The sequence below is a fragment of the Strongylocentrotus purpuratus genome, unplaced genomic scaffold (genome assembly GCF_000002235.5).
Source record: "Strongylocentrotus purpuratus isolate Spur 01 unplaced genomic scaffold, Spur_5.0 spur5_scaffold_13, whole genome shotgun sequence".
NCBI classification, from domain to species: Eukaryota; Metazoa; Echinodermata; class Echinoidea; order Camarodonta; family Strongylocentrotidae; genus Strongylocentrotus; species Strongylocentrotus purpuratus.
Window position 1 is genome coordinate 8,889,002 of NW_022145598.1, and position 22,807 is coordinate 8,911,808.

Sequence of the window (22,807 nt, forward strand, 5' to 3'; positions counted from 1 at the left end):
TTGTTAAACACAGTTTCCTCAGGTTGTAATATTTAATGAAATACTTGTAAACATTGCTATGTAGCTTCATTGGAATAACTTAAACATAAAGAACGTCGTAGCGACTGCTTCTAACATGCAACTATCGCCATTGGCCTATCGAAGCATATGCAGTATCTCTATAAATGTCCAGGAGGTATGTAGCATTAACCGAATTATCTTGTTCAGCTTGTTATTTTAGTCCCCCTTATTTAGATTATGTAACCAAAAATAAAATTGTTGAAAGTTGAAAAGGTGGATGAAATAAAACAAAAATTATATTAGTACTTCGTGCTTTGAGCTAAAATAATCGGATAACCGTGCAGTAATGTTTGTTTATAATTACTTGTATGACGGTTTTGAGCCGTTTTTCATGGTTTACAAAAAGTACCCGCATGACTGCGCAGTAACTGTGCAATGTCGTGATTTATAGTGCGCCAACGTACTGAACAATTGAGGCGTGAGACTTGGTAGGTATGGCCCCTGAGGGCCATAAAAATACCCCCAAACGCGTATACCGGTACGTAAAGCACGATTTTAAACCATTTTGAAAAAGGTACCCTTTTCTTGAAAATGGCCCAAAATGAATGTTTTTGAACCCCTTAATGCGGCACCGCGCGGACCGCGTCCAATCTATAAAAAAACACCCCTTTATACGCGTTTTCCTGGTCACGCATACTAACAGTATTTATATTAGACAGAGACCCCCGGGTACATATACTACATGTAGATTTTATTTATTTATTTCAACGTAGGTAAGAACGTACTGAGTAAAAATGGTTTATCATTCAGTCCCCTTGACATGCCATCTGATATATTCTGATCTTATCTCTACACTGTATCATGCCTTCAATTGACACGTTTATATTTTGTTTGACATGAATTTTGCAACTTTAGTTTGTTTTAATGAAAATATTTTTATAAAGATGTAGACATGAATATAACAGTGGTGAAAAAGGCTGAAAACTCAGACAGCTATATACCGTGTATCTATACAAGAAATACAGAGTCCTTTTTTGTATACAATATTATAACATGCCATCTCAAATATTATGATCTTATTTGTACACAATATTTTGCCTTCAATTGACATGTTTACATTTTGTTTGGCATGTATTTTACAACACTCTGTTGTACATATGTTGTAAAAATATATTGTAAAATTGTTTACTTTACTTGTATCAAAGAGAACGGTTGCTGAGCTAGCGCCATGAGCGTCCATGTATAAGCGCAACACAGTCAAGAGGTCACGTATTAGACGCGCGCCAGGCAAGGTACGCCTAATTTGCGCTTATTTTTAAACCATGGGTTATGTAAATGAGGGTTTAAACCATGGGTTAAATTTAAACCTCCTTTGTGAATTCGGGCCTATAAGTTTACACTATTATTATTATTATTACGTAGATGTTTAATACTAATATATAGACATGAATAAAACAGAGTAAAATTGGTTTATCGCTTAAACTACCCATGCTGTGTATCTATAACAGACATACAGAGTCTTTTTGTTGTTATACATTATAACATGCCATCTCAAATACTATGATCTTTTCATCTGTATACTGTAGCATATCACGCCTTTGGTTAACATGCTCGAATATATTGTATACACAGTAGGCTTACGGGTGCACCATGTGTGAGAGAGAGAGAGGGTTGAGGGTCCTGAAAAGGACTCGTGACTCGGTAATCTGTCTTGAGGGTGTGTAGTCCTTATCTTTCTTAGCATATAGTTCTGAGGAGAACTAAAGCGCTTGGAGAGGATGAGTTGCTCGACGTTTCGAACAGGTTGACTATCCGTCGTCAGGTGTGGAGAATAGCTGGCGTGCGAGAGCTTAAGTCACCGGGGTGCGGACGTCAGGGAAAAATAGGTGACCGTGTGGGCTTGAGTCATCGGAGGTGACATGGATGGTCGGCTGGTTCGTCTGACTGTCCGTCTGGGCTGGAAAGAAAGATTACCGAGTCAGAGTCCCTTTCAGGACTCCTCAACCCTCTCTCTCTCTCTCTCTCTCTCTCACACATGGTGCACCAGCAAGTCTACTGTATATCTACATCACCATGCAAGCCGGCACTTACAAGTAGCATTAAAAAAAGACAAAATCTAACATACACGTATCAATATTGTTATTTATTTGAATAAAATTGAATATTGTATTCTAATCAGTGACGATGCCCATATAACTTTCAAAGACACAATAATTCCATAAGATACACATATACAGTGTACTTTCTAAGATCGTTATCAATTATTTCAATGCATAACTATTTAGTTCACCAGGAAAAAAAAGTATCAACAACCTTTTAAAAAGCCCATGAAAGCCATACAAATCTTACCTTTTCATCACACAACCAAACCCTCTCTCTCTCTCTCTATCTCGCTCTTTTGCATTCTTAACAATTTCTCTCACTAGCTCTATCTCTCTCTCTCTCTGGTTTTCCCACTGTCTCTACTCTCATTCATTTTCCCACTCTCTCTGTATGTCTCTCTCTCATTTCCCACTGTCTATATCTCTCTCTATCATTCATTTCCCACTCTCTCTGTATGTCTCTCTCTCATTTCCCACTGTCCGTCTGTCTCTCTCTCTCTCATTTCCCACTGTCTCTATCTCTCTCTATCATTCATTTTCCCACTCTCTCTGTCTGTCTCTCTCTCATTTCCCACTGTCTGTCTCTCTCTCTCTCTCTCATTTCCCACTGTCTCTCTTTTTCTCTATCATACATTTCGCACTGTGTGTGTCTCTCTCATTTCCCACTGTTTCTCTCTCTATCATTCATTTCCCCACTCTCTCTGTCTGTCTCTCTCTCATTTCCCACTGTGTCTCTCTCTCTCTCTATCATTCATTTTCCCACTCTCTCTGTCTGTCTCTCTCTCACTTCCCACTGTCTCTCTCTCTCTCTATCATTCATTTTCCCACTCTCTCTGTCTCTCTCTCTCTCTCATTTCACACACTCTCTCTCTCTCTCTATCATTCATTTTCCCACTCTCTCTGTCTGTCTCTCTCTCATTTCCCACTGTCTCTCTCTCTCTCTCTCTCTCTCTATCATTCATTTTTCCACTCTCTCTGACTGTCTCTCTCTCATTTCCCACTGTCTCTCTCTCTCTCTCTCTCTATTATTCATTTTCCCACTCTCTCTGTCTGTCTATCATTCATTTCCCACTGTCCCACATACACGTATCAATATTGTTATTTATTTGAATAAAATTGAATATTGTATTCTGTATTCTAATCAGTGACGATGCCCATATAACTTTCAAAGACACAATAATTCCATAAGATACACATATACAGTGTACTTTCTAAGATCGTTATCAATTATTTCAATGCATAACTATTTAGTTCACCAGGAAAAAAAAGTATCAACAACCTTTTAAAAAGCCCATGAAAGCCATACAAATCTTACCTTTTCATCACACAACCAAACCCTCTCTCTCTCTATCTCGCTCTTTTGCATTCTTTACAATTTCTCTCACTAGCTCTATCTCTCTCTCTCTCTGGTTTTCCCACTGTCTCTACTCTCATTCATTTTCCCACTCTCTCTGTATGTCTCTCTCTCATTTCCCACTGTCTCTATCTCTCTCTATCATTCATTTTCCCACTCTCTCTGTCTGTCTCTCTCTCTCATTTCCCACTGTCTGTCTCTCTCTCTCTCTCATTTCCCACTCTCTCTCTCTCTCTCTCTATCATTCATTTTCCCACTCTCTCTCTCTTTCTATCATTCATTTTCCCACTCTCTCTGTCTGTCTCTCTCTCATTTCCCACTGTCTGTCTCTCTCTCTCTCTCATTTCCCACTGTCTTTCTCTTTCTCTATCATACATTTCCCCACTGTGCGTGTCTCTCTCATTTCCCACTGTCTCTCTCTCTCTATCATTCATTTCCCCACTCTCTCTGTCTGTCTCTCTCTCATTTCCCACTGTCTGTCTCTGTCTCTCTCATTTCCCACTCTCTATCTCTCTCTATCATTCATTTTCCCACTCTCTCTGTCTGTCTCTCTCTCTCATTTCCCACTGTCTCTCTCTCTCTCTCTCTCTATCATTCATTTTCCCACTCTCTCTGTCTCTCTCTCTCTCTCTCATTTCACACACTCTCTCTCTCTCTCTATCATTCATTTTCCCACTCGCTTTGTCTGTCTCTCTCTCATTTCCCATTGTCTCTCTCTCTCTCTCTCTATCATTCATTTTCCCACTCTCTCTGACTGTCTCTCTCTCATTTCCCACTGTCTCTCTCTCTCTCTCTATTATTCATTTTCCCACTCTCTCTGTCTGTCTATCATTCATTTCCCACTGTCTCTCTCTCTCTCTCTATCATTCATTTTCCCTCTCTCTCTCTCTCTCTCTCTCTCTCTCAGTTCCCACTGTGTGTGTGTGTGTCTCTCTCTCTATCATTCCTTTTCCCACTCTCTCTGTCTGTCTCTCTCTCTCTCTCTCTCTCTCTCTCATTTCCCACTGTCTCTCTCTCTCTCTATCATTCATTTTCCTCTGTGTGTGTGTCTCTCTCATTTTTCCATCTGCCTTTCTCTCTCTCTCTCATTCAATTCCCCTTTGTCTGTCTCTCACCTTTCCCCCTCTCTCTCTATCATTCATTTTTCCACTGTGTGTGTGTCTCTCTCATTTTTCCATATGTCTCTCTCTCTCTCTCTCTCTCTCATTCATTTTCCCACTTCCTGTTTCTCATATTTCCGACTGTCTGGATCATTTGTCCCGCTGTCTGTCTGTCTCTCTTATTTTACTCAGTGTTTATCTCTCTCACCCATTTTTCCCACCACTGTTTCTCTCTCTCTCTATCCCTCACGTTATCCACCCCCACTTAGTCGTTCTCTTTCTCTCACTCTCACTTCTTTTCGACCTCCCGCTGTACTTATATATGATTGAGCAAACTTTAATTGAAGAAGTACGAACAACTGCAGTCGAATGTACATTGTAAGGTACATGTATAATGTACTTACATATTTATTTCTGACCCAGTACATGTAATGATAACATTTCTATATCGAAATAAATACTAAAAAACTAAATACGCCGTGTTCTAATACATTTTTCCATTATATAGTTAGATTTGGATTTCACTTTTTAATGATTATTGAAGTTCTTCCTCCAGTTCAACCCAAGATGCTTAACTTAATGGAACCTTCTATCTAAATTGAAAAAAGAAATTTGCTATGAATCAATAACAAGATGTTTAAATATATTTCATCAATAAACTACTTTGCTTTCAGTGTCATTGGGCAGTTTAGCTGTACAGACAAGACAAAGTAAGCCACCTCCCCTCCCCACACACACTCCTTGATAAAGAAAAACGACTCCTACCACCTGTGCTGCTACGGGTAAAATCTGCTGATGATAATAATACACTATTCCAGTGTGATGTGTTGTGTGATGTGTGATTGTTAAGAGCGATCCACTTGAGCAATTTCTATACAAAAAGATCGGGCATTGATACCAATAGTTTAGTATACAATATAGAATAGGCTTGTTGTTTGTTGAAAAAAAAATACATGTTTTCAGGCAAAGTTATGTGTGATGCGGCGTGACTCTTAAGAGCGATCCGCTTGAGCGATTTCTATTTTTAAAAAAAAGAAGACTGGAGATGGATTTTTATATTTGTGTATACAATATAGAATAGGTTTTGTCGTTTGCTGAAAAAACTGCATGTATTCAGGCAAAGTTATGTACTGTTCAACCGCACCAAGCATGACAATTGAAATAAAAGTTTGTAGTTCCGACAGGACTATGGTAAACTGATACTTATGGAGTTCTGTCATTCATTCTGCGAGTTTATTTTACTTTACATATATGTTCAGATTCAGATTCAGATTCAGATTTTATTTCCGTTTCAAAACAAACAAAATATAAACAGACATAATATAATACAGTCAAATATAATATAAACAAAGTAAATTCAGTATTATGTAGAACAAAATTTAGTTGATAAGAAATATTGGGAAAAAACAGTACTGAACAATAGAAAAAAAATGACCTTGATGAAGTAATTCAAAACGGAGGGGCTTGCTAAAAAAGCAGAGCTTGTATGAGGCAAGCCCCTGACTTAGTTACATGGATACGCTTAAATAATTATGGTCGAAAGCTAATACCAGTAAAACACACTAAAAGGGAATACACAAAAAAAGAAAAAGTAAAAGTAAAAATAAAAGTAAGATAAATATAGTAACGGAGAGAGAGAGAGAGAGAAAGGGGAGAGAGCAAGAGAGAAATAGAGAGCGAGAGAAAGGCAGGAAGAAGGAGACGGGGACAGGAGGCAGGTACACCACCAGGTCGTTAGGCTTGTTTAGATTACCCAGCTTCCAAAAGTTACTAATTGATAACAAAATATAAAACATTCAGAATATCTAACAAATGAATTTCAACTGATCTGTTATCTATAGAACCCTCAGCTATCATAATCTGCACGTTTTGCCATAAAGTAAGACAGCACACATTCTACACAAATTATTGACAACAAATTAACGCATGTGCTACTGGGTGATTGGTTATAGAGTCATGGGAATGGTAGAATAGGGCTAGGCTTGTTTCAATAGAGTACCTTGTGAGTCATGAGCCGGCCGGGTCTGTCTTTTGGTCAGGCCCTTAAATTGAAGGGGGTTCTGGTAGGGCTAGTGTAATGGTCCTTTTGCCCAAATTGTATTTGTGTAAATATTCAGATGACGTCACCTCTGTAGTGCCTTGGGTCCATTAATTAGATTCGGCTGTATACTTAATAATAATAATAATAATAATAATAATAATAATAATAATAATAATAATAATAATGATAGTAATAATAATATTAATAATAATAATAATTTTAATAATAATAATAACTAGATTTGTAATACTTGCTTGGAACAAGTATAGGTGGGCTCATCCAACAAAAAATGGAGACAAAATAAAGGGTACATTTGAGATAGCTTTTTGTCTCAGCTACAACATACTCGAAGTTCAGCGTAAATGAAGCTAAAACAACGTAGATATTACTCGCGAAAGACGGAAATGTAGAATCAAGTTTTGAGAAAAAGTCATGTCCCATAGAGAATACACGCAAAATGTGAAAAATTGACATGCCTCCTTTAATCGCAAAATACGCCATGATGCCTTTGTCAAAATGAAAAATTGCGAAGACTAGATTTGTACAGAATTGTCTCAGCTAGAACATATCAAAATTTTGAAGAAAATTAATCAATTTTTAGAAAGATGCAATCAATTTTCCAAAAAAATGTTCAGAGGCCATTATGATGACGTCATGAGTTAATTGCGGGTCAAATGAGACATGAAATCATATTTCTGATTCATACTCAATCAAAATATGAACAAAAATTGGGGTCACCTTGCATCCTAAAGAGCTACAATGGATTTTGCATAGGCATGTTTTTGCCCATATATGCTATGTATTACAAGTGTTCGCGCGCACTGAAATTTATGTTAAACGGTCGATTATTCAATTATTAATAGTCATAAAGAGACAAACATGGTATCAATTTGTTTGTAAAAATATGTGGAATATTATGAAAGGAAAAAAATGGCGAATCTATGTTGTTTAATACTTTAACGCGCGAAAACGCGCGCGCATGCGCGTGTGCGCGATTTTTTTAAAAATGCTTAGAATGGCCTAAAACGTATGCAAAATGATTTTGAGACGATTTTGAGCATTTCAAAATTTTGCGCGCGCATTGACGCACGCGCGCGTTATTTGACCTGAAATTGACCAAACGGATATTGACCTTGATCATGATAAATATAAATGAGAAATACCTTTTGGTTATGAAGATATGATCATGAGTTGATTTTCGTAAATTTTTACAAAATGGCGCCTAGATGACGTCATCAGTCAAGGTCAAGGTTGAAAAAATTTCTGTTTTTTGTACATATGCCTATACATATGTGTGCCAAATTTCAAGGCATTTGATCGAGCCATTTTCAAGTTATCTTGCCAACAAAAAAGTGGTTAGAAATAAGAAAAATATTTAATAATAATAATAATAAAGAAAGGCAATTCTAACGAAATTATAAGGTGGTCTGTACGATATACAGCCCACCTGATAATAATAATAATAGTAATAATAATATTGATATGTTATCCCCGTGCGATATGTTGTCGAATTAATCAGAGCGATCCATTTCTTCCAAACGACTGGGGATAGATACCATCATTTCTTTCTTTCAAGCAATAAAGAATAGTTTTACAGGTCATAATTCTAGCTGTCGAGGTTTGTTGTTTGATGAAAGGAAGTTCATCACCTGTATTTGAGCAAAACTGTTCACCCGTACACCAAATTGAACTAGGATTTTGGAGCTCCGACAATACAATGGTACACCGATATTTTGTTAGTTCTATTAATACTCTGCGCGTCTGTTCTCCGTTTCGTTTATGTTAACCAGCTTACAGAAGTGAAGCACGAATTTATATTTTGTGTATCAATTCATCAAATCCTACCATGGGGCGTTTTCATGACATTTTAACTTCTCCAAGTTTACCTTTGGTGTTGTGTACCTTTTTGAGGGCATCCAGTAGTGTAGGTATTATCAAGACCATTGGAATTTACTTGGAAGATATCAACGTTAGTATTGGAACGACATCGACGGATATTGGAATTGCTCTTGGTCTCCTCAATGCATTTTGCCACTTTCCCGGTGAGAAAATTAATCTCAATTATTCCTACTGCGACCACTCCAATCCTTTGCGAAATTATCTCTTAAATTATCCTGCACGATGAACTTTTGATGATTCGGTTACGCAATAATCAACTACCTCACAAAAGATATTGCATAGTAATGCATACTCTAGTGTTGTGGTTAATGGGCAAATAACATCGAGATTTCGTATAGAAAGGAGATGTAGCCAAGGAGATCCACTTTCGCCATACTTGTTTTTGTTATGCGCCAAAATTATTAGGATGTTATTTCGAAATTTACATGGGTGAAAGGAATTTCTGTCGGTTCAAAATAATTTAAGATCCTCCAATATGCTGATGACACAGTTGTTTCTTGATGACACAGCTGCTTGTTTCTGTAATGCACTACATATTTTGGATTCATTCGGAAATATTAAAGCGAGTTCGTGATTAGGATTTGCGCATGCGCAGATAAAGGTCATTCGTTCCCAAATTGTATAACCATTGAGACGAATACTCGTAACGTGCTCATGAAAGTTATGTTATTAGTATTCATAATAATTAGGTACCAAAAGTACATTTATCTGATACACAGGTGGAAGTATTCTTCTCAAGAGGGCAAACGATAGGTATTCATGAAGCATCACCATCACTTCGGAAGTGACTATTCTAAAATGCACAAGTGGGCGTATCCATAGTGTAAAAGATCTGTGGATATTTGGGGGTCATGCGTTCCGAAGCTATTTACGAACTGGCTTATTGTAGTGGACTGAAGATCACTATCCAAAAAACAAACGCAATCTAAATTGGGGCCTCTAAATGTAATGAAGACATAGAAGTAGAAAGAAGACGAGTGAATTTTAAACATAATTATTTGTTTACATATTTCCGTTAAAGGGGCTTAACGTCGTGTATAGGATCTGAGTATCTAAAAATAGTACGTGACGTCAGTTAATCCTCATGGTAATTGCTCAAGGGGGCACGAGATCCTCCAAATAAAAAACGCCAGCTCGTAACCTTCGCTCAAGAACTGACAATTTTTACCTAATTATTCCAAAATTTATACACTCATCTTTCGAAAAACGTCTAACGGTTGCTTCTTCGAAAACGTGGAACATTACATGTTGTTTTAGCTCTCCTAAATATTCGACAATTATACTACTATTATTGTTATACATAATGTAAATGTTATATTTATTTCATAATTTTAGATTGAAATTTATATAAACAAAGATGTATAAAAGTTAATAGAAATGTTGGTAATTATATCATCTTAAGATTGTTTCTGTCTCCATACAGCTCCTTTAATTGCCGCCCTTTATCGCTACCATTCCATTCGTCGTCTACTTCTGATATCTGGTACATGTCTTGCTCCAATGGGCGTGGTCTTGACTTCCATGGCAACCAGCAACGCTCAAATGTCAATATATCTCTTAATAACCGGTAAGAAAATGCATTGAACATTGAACTTATTGAAATAAATTGCAGCCCTCTGTTTTGTTAACCTTGCAAGTGATTACTTATAAGGTTTTGTACGTAGTTGGAAGTAGGAAGTAAATTGTTGAATTAACTTAGTTTTATCACATCATCAATTTCGATTTAGAGAAGGCTATATTAAAAGCAGACTTTCTATTTTCTAGAAACAATATGAAAACAAACATGAATAGGCTACATATGAAAAAACAACTACAGATTATACTTGTAACTTGTACCAGTATAATCAGTATGTACTCATACCGATACTTTAATGAGTTCTAGGACAATAACCCCTTGGCATTAATGTTTGTTTCATCGTACACAACTCGCGGTCAGAGGTCAAAGGGTTCAAGATAGCGCTGAGGCAAATTTTGACCTGTACATTCAATTCTAAAATTTGATTATTATGATCCCTTTGTCTCAATGAAAAGTAAAATTTACAAATCTTGTAGCGCAAATGCTCAGAAGAGTAGAAAAAAAGCGAGACAATGTCAAAAGAACCCTGAGTATGTGACGACAATAATAAAAATTAAAAAAAAATAACCTCAATTTAAATGGCAATATGATGGCGTCAGCTCGTTTGTTTGCCTGGCTGCGTACAGGGCATGCATATGCTTGTTAATAAGCAACCCGGGGACCGAAGGCTTTAAATCCTCTCCGAGAGACTCGGTAAAGATGATTCACGATTTACCAAGGGGAAGTAGCTCATCAACTTGGTTTCGAACCAGGGGGTTCGCGGTCATGAGACAAGTGGTCTACTACTCAACCATCAAGCCTCCGTAACATCTGAACCTCTGAACAATTCAAGGTACATTTCAAGCCCTTTTAGAATATACCCCCCCCCCCCTCCCCCAAATGGGGCGGGTCCATTCTGATGATCTGTAGCAGATTCAGATTTGCCATTTTTAGTGCACGCATTTCGAGGTTTTATGTGCGCGTGTTGGAATTATATGGTGATGAAGGCTCTAGCAATGAATTAGAATTGTTTAGAATTGTTAGGAACAGGATCAGGAACCCAAATCATGTTTTGTCATGTTTTATTTTTTTATTACGCCGACGCGCCAAAAACGCTAGTATATACGCGTGTGTACGAAATTTAGAAGAAGTGTTAAAAACTGGCTGAAACATATGTAAAATTAATTTGAGACGATTTTGAGCATTAATTTTTAAATTTAACAGGGCGTTATGGCGGAGACGTACGGGTACGCGCACATTAAATTTGTTGATAATGCTGCGCAAAAAAAATTAAGTGTCATGAAACGAAATATGAAAGTGTTATGCCATTTGGTTTTACAGAGACATTAGACATATTCGGATCCAAAAAATGGCACCAAGATGACTTTAAATTATTTCTGTGTGTCCAGTCCATTAAATATTTTACCATTGTGTCAATTATGAACGCAAAATACAATTGCTACCCTTGAAATATTTATTCCTCAAAAAAATAAATATAAGAAATGATATGTTCATTAGAACATACCCACCTAATAACAGTTACAGCCATCCACTATAACAATAATGAAAATAATAATGATCATGATAAGGAGGAAGATTATATTATTATAATTCTCCTCATAATCATTATCTAAGCATGGAATGTTGTATTGCCCGAGGTAAACTGAATTCTTTTAAAGAATATCTACAAATGAAATAGTTTCTTAGTGATCGTGTTTTATTGTGCGTATCCACTGTGATCATCATGTGCATTTATATACCTCACTTAAAGGTGATACAAAGTTTTGGGAAATTTTGAAAATTGGGTGGATAGTGAGTCTTTACAATTTTGATATATTTGAATGCTCCTGTCGATATATTGAAAGCACTAGAAAATGTAGGCCCTAAAACACTTGTGCTTTCGAGAAAATTTGAATATAACATTTACCGGTGCTCCCAGTAAATTTTGATTAATTTCAAATAGCGCCTACGGCCGTACAGTAGCTGCGACCATGAAAATCTCAGAATATGTAGTTGTGATATATAATTTCCAAATGGGAATAGCTAATCGGTCGATTTTAGTCAAGAAACGTTGTTTTGTAGCTTAATTAATAACTTGACCTTGAGAGGGAGCTATACAACATAAAGAGTTAATTATTTACAATTTCATAACTTTAGACTCGATTTCAACCGCGACAACGGTCACTGAATATTGTAGGATCGCATATGCTTTCAATATGTTAATTTGAACCAAATTCATGACCCCATACCAAAACTTTGTATTACCTTTAAGAAATCCAGCCATCTGATTGGTCGAAGTTGCATTCGTGATTTTATTCATTCCCGTAAAGAAACAAAAATGCCAAAACCATGTAATAGTCCAAGAGTATAATCCCGGCAAAATTCCAGTTACCGGGAAAATAATAAGATCTTGTTGCGATACCCATTGCTTTACGTGTTAAAATGTTCTTTGAGCGAGCGCAGATACCATACATTGTGTTTGTGCGAATTGGTCGCTTAATTGTTAGGTTTTTTAATACAGCGCAGCGCAGCTCAGACGACCGGCGAGGCTAGGCCTAGATTCTACTTTTATTTTCCAAACGAGGCAAAAATGGCTGAAGAAACTCTTCCTAGATTTCAATTTCTTGATGATGATCAATTGCATGACTTGATTAATTCTGCTGACATCAGGAACACCAAAAATTCCGTGAAATTCTCCATACAAATATTTGAAGACTAGATCTAGGCTACCTGCAAGTTATCAACACAGACCTTGATAGCGTAAACAAACTTCCAAATTCGGAGCTGGTCAACGTAGGCCTACTCCAAAAGTTTTACGCTAGTGCTAGACGGAAGGACGGTTCTTTATACATGAAGAAGTCAATGTTAACTATTAGATTCGGACTTCAGCGTTATTTCCTCAATTCTAACAATGTCGACATCATTAAGCATGAAGATTTTTCCAATTCGACGAGAGTTTTTAAGTGTTTTTCAGCAATGCTTAAACAAGAAGGAAAGAGAGTTGTGACTCACAAACCAGCTATCACAGCAGAAGACATAGACAAAATCCAAGGTTCGCTTGATTTGGATGATCCTGTAGTTCTTCAGAACACGGTATTTATTGATGTTATGTTGTATTTTTGCAACCGGGGGAGGGAGAATTTGCGTGAAATGACACCCGAAAGCTTTGAAATTTGTGAGGAATTAGGGGGAAAATGCTACATAACTCTGAAAGATACATTCACAAAAACAACCGTGCAGATAAACTAGAGAAAAGCGAAGGTGGTGTCATAAGTTGACTCTTTTTTCAGTATATAAAAGTTATAATGACTGCTTTAATATTGGAGGCATAGTTGTTTTTATACGCTCTCAGGGAGATTACATCGTGCTATTAACCTCGGCACGCCTCGGGGCAATAGCACGATGTAACCTCCCCTTGAGCGTATAAAAACAGCCATGTCTCTCATAGCAGTCATTATTACTATGTTATTTGTGATTGTTTGACGCACAAAAACAGCTATTGCCCGCGCTAAAGTGTTCGCTATGGTAATTTAGACGTAGCTGTCTAATAGCAGAATGCCCGCAGTTCTGACAAACCAGAATGCAAGAATCTTGATGCATTATTCTTTACCTTCTCTGAAACATGGCGTAGGTAAATTGTTCTTGTACATCTAATTAGTATAGATATATGATAATACAATATAAATGGTCCCATGCGTTTTCTTTTCATGTAAAACAGGTCTTGGATATTGTATGGTAAATATATGTTGTGCCATGACATTGCACTGCGTTGCTGGGGAGAATTACAACCTGCTTTTCAGCCTTGGTTTGACTGGATATGGCGCCGGAATGGTTCTTGTACCGCTCATAGCTGAATTCTTACGTCAAGCTTACGGTTGGAGAGGTGGACTGCTCATCATAAGCGCTCTGATGGCTAATATTATCCTAGTTGGCATGGCAATTCAATTGGAATCAGATGAGAGTAGCAGACAGAGAAATGGCTTTCAGAGTGTCCCGAGTTCGCCACCAGGGTTTAGCGAGGGAGAAGAAAGCAACATCAACACAAGTCGGGACACAGAAGGTAAGTTCAACCGGAAACTCTTAGTAGACCGATATTGTCGGTCTCGTGATCCTTCAAAAATATGTATGAAGGCCAAGAATACCAGCATGTCGGTTTTGTGGCTTTTTGGTCTCGTCGGCATTTGACCATGTAGACAGTTTGCTCGAAGATTCGATTAGACCTACATAATGTACATTGTCGGTCTCGTGGGCTGTTAGTGTCGTGTGGTAAGCCGGGACTGCTAAGAAGACTGGTACAAGTTATTAATCACAATACGTAACCTTGTCCGACTGAAACATAAATACTTTGGCTGCTTATTCATATGAGCCACCTCGGAAAGGGATAATTTTATGGACAGGGACGAGGGTTTCTAACGATGAAATGTTATGAGACCAGGAAACGTATGCCTTGGTCACAAATACCCTTACGGGCTGCTACAAACGCCGTACGAACGATTTTCAGACCATTTCGTAAGATCTTCTTAAGAAGGCCGTACGAAACAAGCGCTCGTAGACCGTTCGTAGACCGTTCGTAAGAACGCAGATTGGTCGATGGTCTTGTCCAAGATTTTTTTTAACATCGTACGAAACCCTCTCTACGTAAGGCGGCCGTACGAACGCCGTAATTACATCGTAAGAAACACGCAATATCTTCGTACATTTCGTAGGGTCGAGGGACAATTCTAGAAGCTTCAAATTTATTACGATGACCGTAAGAACGCCTCAAGTTGTTCATAGAGGGCTCTTACGAGCGGATATTCTTATGGTCTTCGTACGAATGACTCCTGGTGTTCGTAAGACGTTCGTAAGGTGCTCGTAAGGTGTACGTACACAATTTATGCAAATTTTGAGTTTTAACGATTATAAAGCCTCACTCTGTTCATAGTGTTCGTCGAGGGTGCATCTCCTGTCGAAGAAATATGGGACCAAAGGGGAAATCTGTTAGCGGGAAGAGAGGGTAGGGAAACAAACGTAAGGATAGAGATGAGGAGGAGAGCAGCAACAACAATATAAAGCAGAGGCGCCGGAAGTGGGGGGGGGGGGTGCGGAGGGGCAGGGGGGCATTCGCCCCCTCCCACCCCCTATACAAAAAACAGTAAAGGAGTAAAGATGGTTTGTATTTTTTAACCAAAAAGAACATAAAAAAGAACAAAACCTGAATTGAATCACATATAAATTATATTCCATTCAAAGAAAAGGAAAGTTAATAGGGATTAAATGTCGTATACATTCCGCTTGCTCCTACATTTTATCAATGGAGGTTTTTATAATATATGCGATTTGCGCATATCGTGGAAATATTGTAAGAGGATGGGAAAGTGTTTTTTTATTTATTATAGTGGTGAGAAGAGCCCCTGAGCCCCTGAACACTGGCGTACTAATGGGCGGGGGTATTTCTAATTCGATACCAGTGATTTACAAACGTTGCTGAAATGACATGATTTTCCGGTATTTTTTCTCAATTTTTTTGTAAATCATATCTTTTTATGCGTTTGATTGAAAATAACTAATTCCCAAATTAACAGCTGGGCATAACAATATGCTTATTTAGAAGCCTTCATGTCAGGGCCTGCAGAACGGCGGGGCTCGGGGCTCGAGCCCCCTCACTTAAAAAAAATTAAAAAAATGTGTGACCTACCAATGTCACAAATGAGATATCAAAATATGCTCATCTGACCGTAATTAGATGCCGAAAACCTTCGAGCTTCCAGGGGCTCTGCCCCCTGAACCACACCAAGGGCCCTAAGACAGCCCCCTGGATGCTCATCTGACCGTAATTGAAAACCTAAAACCCTAAGCTTCCGTGGGCTCTGCTCCCTGGAACCCCCGACAATTAGTGACCAGCCAGTGACACAAATAAGGTATTTAAATATGCTTATCTGACCGCAATTTAATGCCTAAAAACCATGAGCTTCCGGGGGCTTAGTCCCTTGACCCCCGCCGGTGCAAAGCCCCCGGACACCACGCCAATTTACGCTACGCTCGCTACACTCTAACCTGATCGTTAATACTCCACTTTGAAAAAATGTTCCGTGGGGCCTGCATGTAACATGTAGGCCTAGGAGTGGTGGTGATGCAAATTTTCCTTCTGCCCCCCCCCCTCCTCCAAACGATTTTGCTCATTACGCCACTGCCCCTGGAAGGTGACCCCCTGGAATTTTTGCCACCCCAATCCCAAACTGCTTTCGGCGCGCCTGATATCAAGAAATGATGGCCATATCGGAAGCGACCGGGAGGAGGCGGTGGAAGATGACGACGACGAGGAGGAGGGAGAACCATCAAGACGGCAGTTTGACGGCGATGAAGATGAGGTAACGGAGAAACTAAGAAAGGAGAAGTAGTCCTATGACTTTGATGCCACCACAGAGCAAAAACTTGTTGACTTCTTCGGTTAACATGACTGCTTTTATAATAAAGGAAGTAACAAATATGCTAGCAAGTTCAAGAAAAACTTTATGGAGTTGCAGTTGCGGTTGTAGTCTTCTTGGCAATACTGTCATCGTGTAATATCAAACTTTCAACAGTCATAGAATTTTCGACAGTATACGGCAGCGCTTTTTTTGCAACCCGACCAAATAGGAAAACAAATCGTAAGATCTTCTTACGAATGACTTGTGAATGCCGTGAGTTAAACGTACGACCACCTTGCGAGAACAGAAACTCGTAAGATTGGCGTAAGTCTGACGTAAGAAGAACACAAGGCGTTCTTACGAAAAACGTACGAACTCTGGGGCCATTGTATAACCGAAAATCTTCGTTTCTCAAGAAGGTCTTGAGTTGTTCTTGCGAATTTAACGACGTTCGTACGAACTCCGTAAGAAGGACGTAAGAAACTACGCCCCATCTGCGAATCTCTACGAACTCTGAAACGAGGGAGAACGAGGGAGATTCGTACGAACTAATCGTTCGTACGAACATTTGTGACCGTAGCATTACTTTATACAGCTCAATGACCATACTCTTGAAATAATACAATGGCTTTCAGATGTAATATTTCATTTGTAATAATAATAATAATATTCGATATTTATATAGCGCACATATACACCCTGCAAGGTGCTCGAAGCGCTCCAATATTACCCGGCTCTGCTAGGCTACCGATTTCGGTGCTCACAGCATTCAAGGAATTCCTTCGTAATTGTCCCCATTTACGTCACCTCGGTGGAGTGTGAAAAATGTAGATCAATATCTTGCCAGAGGTCTTTAGTGCCGCGGCGGGATTCGAACCGTGGACCTTGTGATCGACAGTCCGGCGACGTATCCACTCGTTCATGACACCAATTATCATGAAATTAATGAGAGACCTTCATGTACCATATGTAAATGGTAATATCATACGAAATATATTTTAACAGTAAACTGTTTCTAATGAACTTTACATTTAACTCTTCTTTAAAGATGACGACAGAGACGTCAGCGGAGTTTTTCGCAGGATCACCAACAGTCTACGCCAATCTGATTTTTACGTGGATCCTGTGTTCAATGTGTTATTTGGTGTAACTTTGGCGTCGCATATGGTTTGGAGTGGTTGGCACTCCTTTCTTGTACCGCATGCTCTGCAGAGAGGGATCTCTGTCCGGAACACCATTATCATCACCTTTTCAGCTGCAATAGGGAATACCTTCAGCAGGGTTGCTGTTGGTTTCCTTACCAACAGCCTCGTCAAACCTGTCACTCTCTATCTCATCGCTACAATCCTGAACATCGCCGCTCTTCTTTGCGATGTGTATTTCGTCGACTACTACGCCATGTTGGTGACGACATGTATCTCCGCGATAGCAGTAGGAGGGAAGGCGGTGCTGGGACAGCTGGTCATTAGGGGTAGAGCGTCTTCCGAAAAGTTTGATGTCGCGTATGCAGTCGATCAACTTTTTATCGGATTCGGGATGTTTCTTGGAGGCTATTTGGGTGGTAAGGAGTCACCTAAAACCCATATGTAAATGAGCAATTAAAATGTATATATTTTTTATTAATTACAATTTCAAAAAAATATCCTTTTAAAATAGCTTGAATTGAGTAAATAGGATTTTAAAGCTTGTTTTCATGCTGTTTCAAGAGATGTTAAAATCAAATTTACAACCTTGATCACAGCCAAAAGAATGAATTGATAAGAGTAATTTTAAAAAAGCACTCTCCCCGTGGTTCTAATCGTTGTTTTGGAATGCAATTAATGAAACACGATTATGAACTGAATAGTTCTAGCTGCTTCCAAAACCCTATAACAGCCTTTATCGAGGTGTTTATTCAATATTCAACCATAACATAATTTCACAAACAATTTAGAAAAACAATGAAACATAAATGATACACAAAATATTTGTGCAGGTATCATCGAATACTTATACACAACTCGCGGTCATAGGTAAAAGGGGACAAAATTCGCAGTTAACTTTTTATTTTGTACTTTCAGATGTTCCTTTATTTTTAGTCTGTGAGTCATTTCTCCAAATATATCAAATTCGAATCTCTATTATCATACACATACTTATTACGAAAACTAATAATTTGATAAATAGACCAAAATGCTATCGTCATTTATATACCTCACTTCACTTCGATCTAGGGGTGTTCGCAACAAATTATAAAAAGTGTTTATTATGATTGTTACAATTGGGCTATTGCCCTTGGCACGCCTTGGGCAATAGCACAATTCTAACCTTCCCTTGAGCGTATAAAAACAACTATTTCTCTCAAAGCAGTCATTAATACTATACTATCTCCCTTTCAAGATCAATAGCATGTAAAAATAAGTCCAATAAGTATCCAATGAAGGTTCTGTTGGCCCTACATGGAATAGAAGCATGATTGAACAACATCATCATGTCCTTTGCACTTTAAACAAAGTTCATCTTATTGAAAACCACACTTGAACAGATTTTTCCGAAGCATATCATATGAAAGCTTGAAATTAGATTTACGTAGACGAAATTGCTTAATCCTAATCAAATTTCTGTTAAAAACAGAGGACCAGTAAACGTCCTTCTGCAAGACATGTTTCCAATACAAACAACATTTATTTATTTTAATTTGTTTAAAACTTATCATATTATACCACTGTATACTACTCAGATGACTAACATGCTTAAATGCTTTCCCAAATACAATGTGGGAATGATGAAATTATGATCTTTGAATCCTAAAGGTACCCTATATGCTTATCATTTATCCAGATTTTTGCAATAGATTTGTTTAGCTTTGACTTGACTATACAAACAGCTATACTGTTATTAGCTACAAGGGTAAGAGATAAAAGGACTGCACAACTCGATAGGTTTGAGGTACAGTTTCCTACCATTTACTGAGAGATAGAATGCATTTAAGCGTTTTTGGTTGCCATGAATATCAAGACCACTCACATTGGCGGCAGACATGTACCAGATATCAAACACAGACGACAGATACAATAGTGGCGATAGAGGGCAGCAGTTATAGGAGCTGTTTGCGGACAAAACAAAAATATCGGGGTTACTGATATATATGAATTGATATACATGTACATCAGTGTCTATTTATATCGAATAGTCATCATAAAATGAATATATTCTTTACACAATATCCGTCGTGAAAAGAATCCTCACAATCAAGTGACTGGTCTATCGCGAACCAATTCATTAAAGGTAAAACAAAGTTTTGGTATGGGTCATGAATTTGGTTCGAATGAACATATTGGAAACATATGCGATCCTACAATATTCAGTGATCGTTGTCGCGGTAGAAATCGAGACTAAAGTAATGAAATTGTAAATAATAAACTCTTTATATTGTCAAGCTCCCTCTCAAGGTCAAGCTATTAAGCTATCAAACAATGTTTTTTGACTAAAATCGACCAATTAGCTCTTCCCGTTTGAAAACTATATATCACAACTACATATTCTGACATTTTCATGCTCGCAGCTACCATTGTACGGCCGTGGATGCTATTTAATACTCATCAAAATTTACCGGGAACATCATTAAATTTGTTAATCCATTTTTTCTCGAAAGCAGCGTTTTAGGGGCTAGATTTTCTAGTGCTATTAAAACATCTACAGGGGCATCCAAATATATCAAAATTGTAAAGGATCACTATCCACCCAATTTTCAAAATTTCCCAAAACTTTGTATTAACTTTAAAGGGACGCATGCTATGTACAAATATATAGGATCGAATATAATGGATCGCTCTTCCTAAAGAAGAAGATTACTCCGCTAAAGATTTAATAGGATAACACAAGGAATGAACACTATGGTCATAATGTTGGAATAATCTTTTTCACCCCAATTTATGAAATGATTTTGACAATGATTTGTTCCTAATAGATACATTCTCAGGTTTTATTGAATAATAATTTATGAGTGTTTGTTTTGCGTGACTGCTAAAACATGTGTATGCTACTATGCTTATCAACTAGGGGACCTACGTCCTTAAGTCATAACTGACAGTAATGAGGATTAATGCCTCATAAAGGGCATGGGTTTCCTAGTTGATTAGTATCGTAGCACACACATGCAAAGCAAACACTCGCAAATTATTATTCAATACCATTTGAGAATGTATACTATTATTTAGATCTATAAGGAATAAATCATTGTCAAAATCATTCCATAAATTGGGGTAAAAATAATTATTCCACCTTTATGACCGAAAGTGTAATAAGAATAAATGACTGATCGAATGACTGTTACTTTAAGGGATTTATTCAGATCAACATGGTTTATTAAAATTGCCCTCATTGTATTTTTTCAGGCATGATTGCGGATCACTTCTCATCCTACAACGCAACGTTCACACTATTAGCTTTCATCGAGGTCGTCGTTCTCCTTCTAATCGTGGTCGTGAGATGCAGACCAAAAGCAAACCCCGTCTGACCGTGCTGTATTGGAAGCGTCTTAAATAATTGTATGTTTTATAGTGACAGGCGGAGGGTCAAAGTTAAATATCATGCTTAGTTTTTGAGTTACCGCACAAACTAAGCACACCTTGTTTATTCGAAAGACTTTATCATAATAAACAGTTTTTATAATTTGTTGCGAACACCCCTAGATTGGAGGGGGCGTCCCAAATAGCAGCCCTTTGGACAAAAAAGGGTATTTTGTTAATTAGTTGTTAAGGAAACCTTGAACCACCATACGTTTGGTCAGGCGCACCGGAAGCAGTTTGGGATGGGGGGGGGGGCAAACATTCCAGGGGGCTCACCTTCCAGGGGCAGTGACGTAATGAGAAAAAAAACTTTCGGAAGGGCGGGGGGGGTGGGCAGACGAAAAATCTGCATCACCACCATTCTTACACGTTACATGCATGTAACGCGGAACGTTTTTCAAAGTTGAGTATTAACGATCACGTAGAGCGTAAATTGGTGTAGGGTCCAGGGAATGAGCCTCGGCAGGGGGTCAAGGAGCTGAGCCCCCGGAAGCTCAGGGGTTTTAGGTATTTAATTACGGTTAGATGATCATCCAGGGGCCCTCTTTAAGGCCATTGACGTGTTCCCGGGGGCGGGGGAGAGCCCCCAGAAGCTCAGATGTTTTAATATTTAACTACGGTCAGATGAGCATCCAGGGGCCGCTTTAGGGCCCTTGGTGGGGTCCAAGGGGCAGAGCCCCCGGAAGCTCAGGGGTTTTAGGTGTTTAATTACGGTCAGATGAGCATACAGGGGCCCGCCTTAGGGCCCTTGGTGGGGTCCAGGTGCAGAGCCCCCGGAAGCTCATGGTTTTAAGGTATTTAATTACGGTCAGTTGAGCATCCAGGGGCCCGCCTTAGGGCCCTTGGTGGGTTCCAGGGGCAGAGCCCCCGGAAGCTCAGGGTTTTAAAGTATTTAATTACGGTCAGATGAGCATCTAGAGGCCCGCCTTATGGCCCTTGGTGTGGTAAAGGGGGCAGAGCCCCCGGAAGCTCTGGGGTTTTAGGTATTTATTTACGGTCAGATGAGCATTTTTTTAAAACCTTATTTGTGATATGGCAGGTCAATTCATGTTTTCTCTGTCTTTCTTTTCTTTTTATCTTTAACATACTTTTTTCAAAAAGTGAGGGGGGGGGGCCCGAGCCCAGCCACTTTGCAGACCATGACATAAAGGCTTCGAAGTAAGCGTATTTTTCGCCCGACTGTAATTTGGTTATTTTTTTATTTTCCAACAAACGCATAAAAAGGTATGACTTACCAAAAAATGGAGACAAAAAATACTGGAAAATCATGTCATAAAAGCAACATTTGTAATTTACTTGTATTGAATAAGAAGTACCCCCCCCCCCCCCCATCTGTACGCCAGCCTTTAGGGGCTCATTTTTTCTCAACCCTATAACAACAAAAAAACAGGCACGGTTTCCCATTCTCGCACAATATGTCCACGATATGCGCGTATCGCGATTATAAAGACCTCCATTAATACTGTATAGTTGGCATGCGCAATGTTTATGAAATTTAACTCCTGTGAACTTTCTTTTTCTTTGAATGGAATTGTATACGTGATTTAATTCAGGTTTTTATTATTGTTATGTTCTTTTGGGTTGAAATTAAAAACCATAATTACTCCTTTAATGCTTTTTTTTGGAGGGGGGGCGTTTTTTTTTTTGGGGGGGGGGAAATGCGTTTTGCCCCCCCCCCCCCCCCCCCCACTTCCGGCGCCTATGCCCCTATCTCAGTGTACGGGAGAAAGCATCAGTGTCTTGCTTTCGTTATTATCACAAATGTTAATAAAATAATTGTTGTCAACTTTGAACCAAGGTTCTTGACTTTTTGTAAA

The 22,807-nt window shown here is 38.6% G+C and overlaps 1 protein-coding gene across 1 annotated transcript; it reads left to right on the forward strand.

The window, feature by feature from the left end:
- Positions 1-13,879: 13,879 nt before the first annotated feature.
- LOC115923377 lies at positions 13,880-20,938 on the forward strand. The gene is made up of 3 exons (XM_030983871.1): positions 13,880-14,111; positions 17,489-18,001; positions 20,817-20,938. Exons 1-3 carry the CDS (start codon positions 13,880-13,882, stop codon positions 20,936-20,938), a joined length of 867 nt encoding a protein of 288 aa, XP_030839731.1.
- Positions 20,939-22,807: the final 1,869 nt, after the last annotated feature.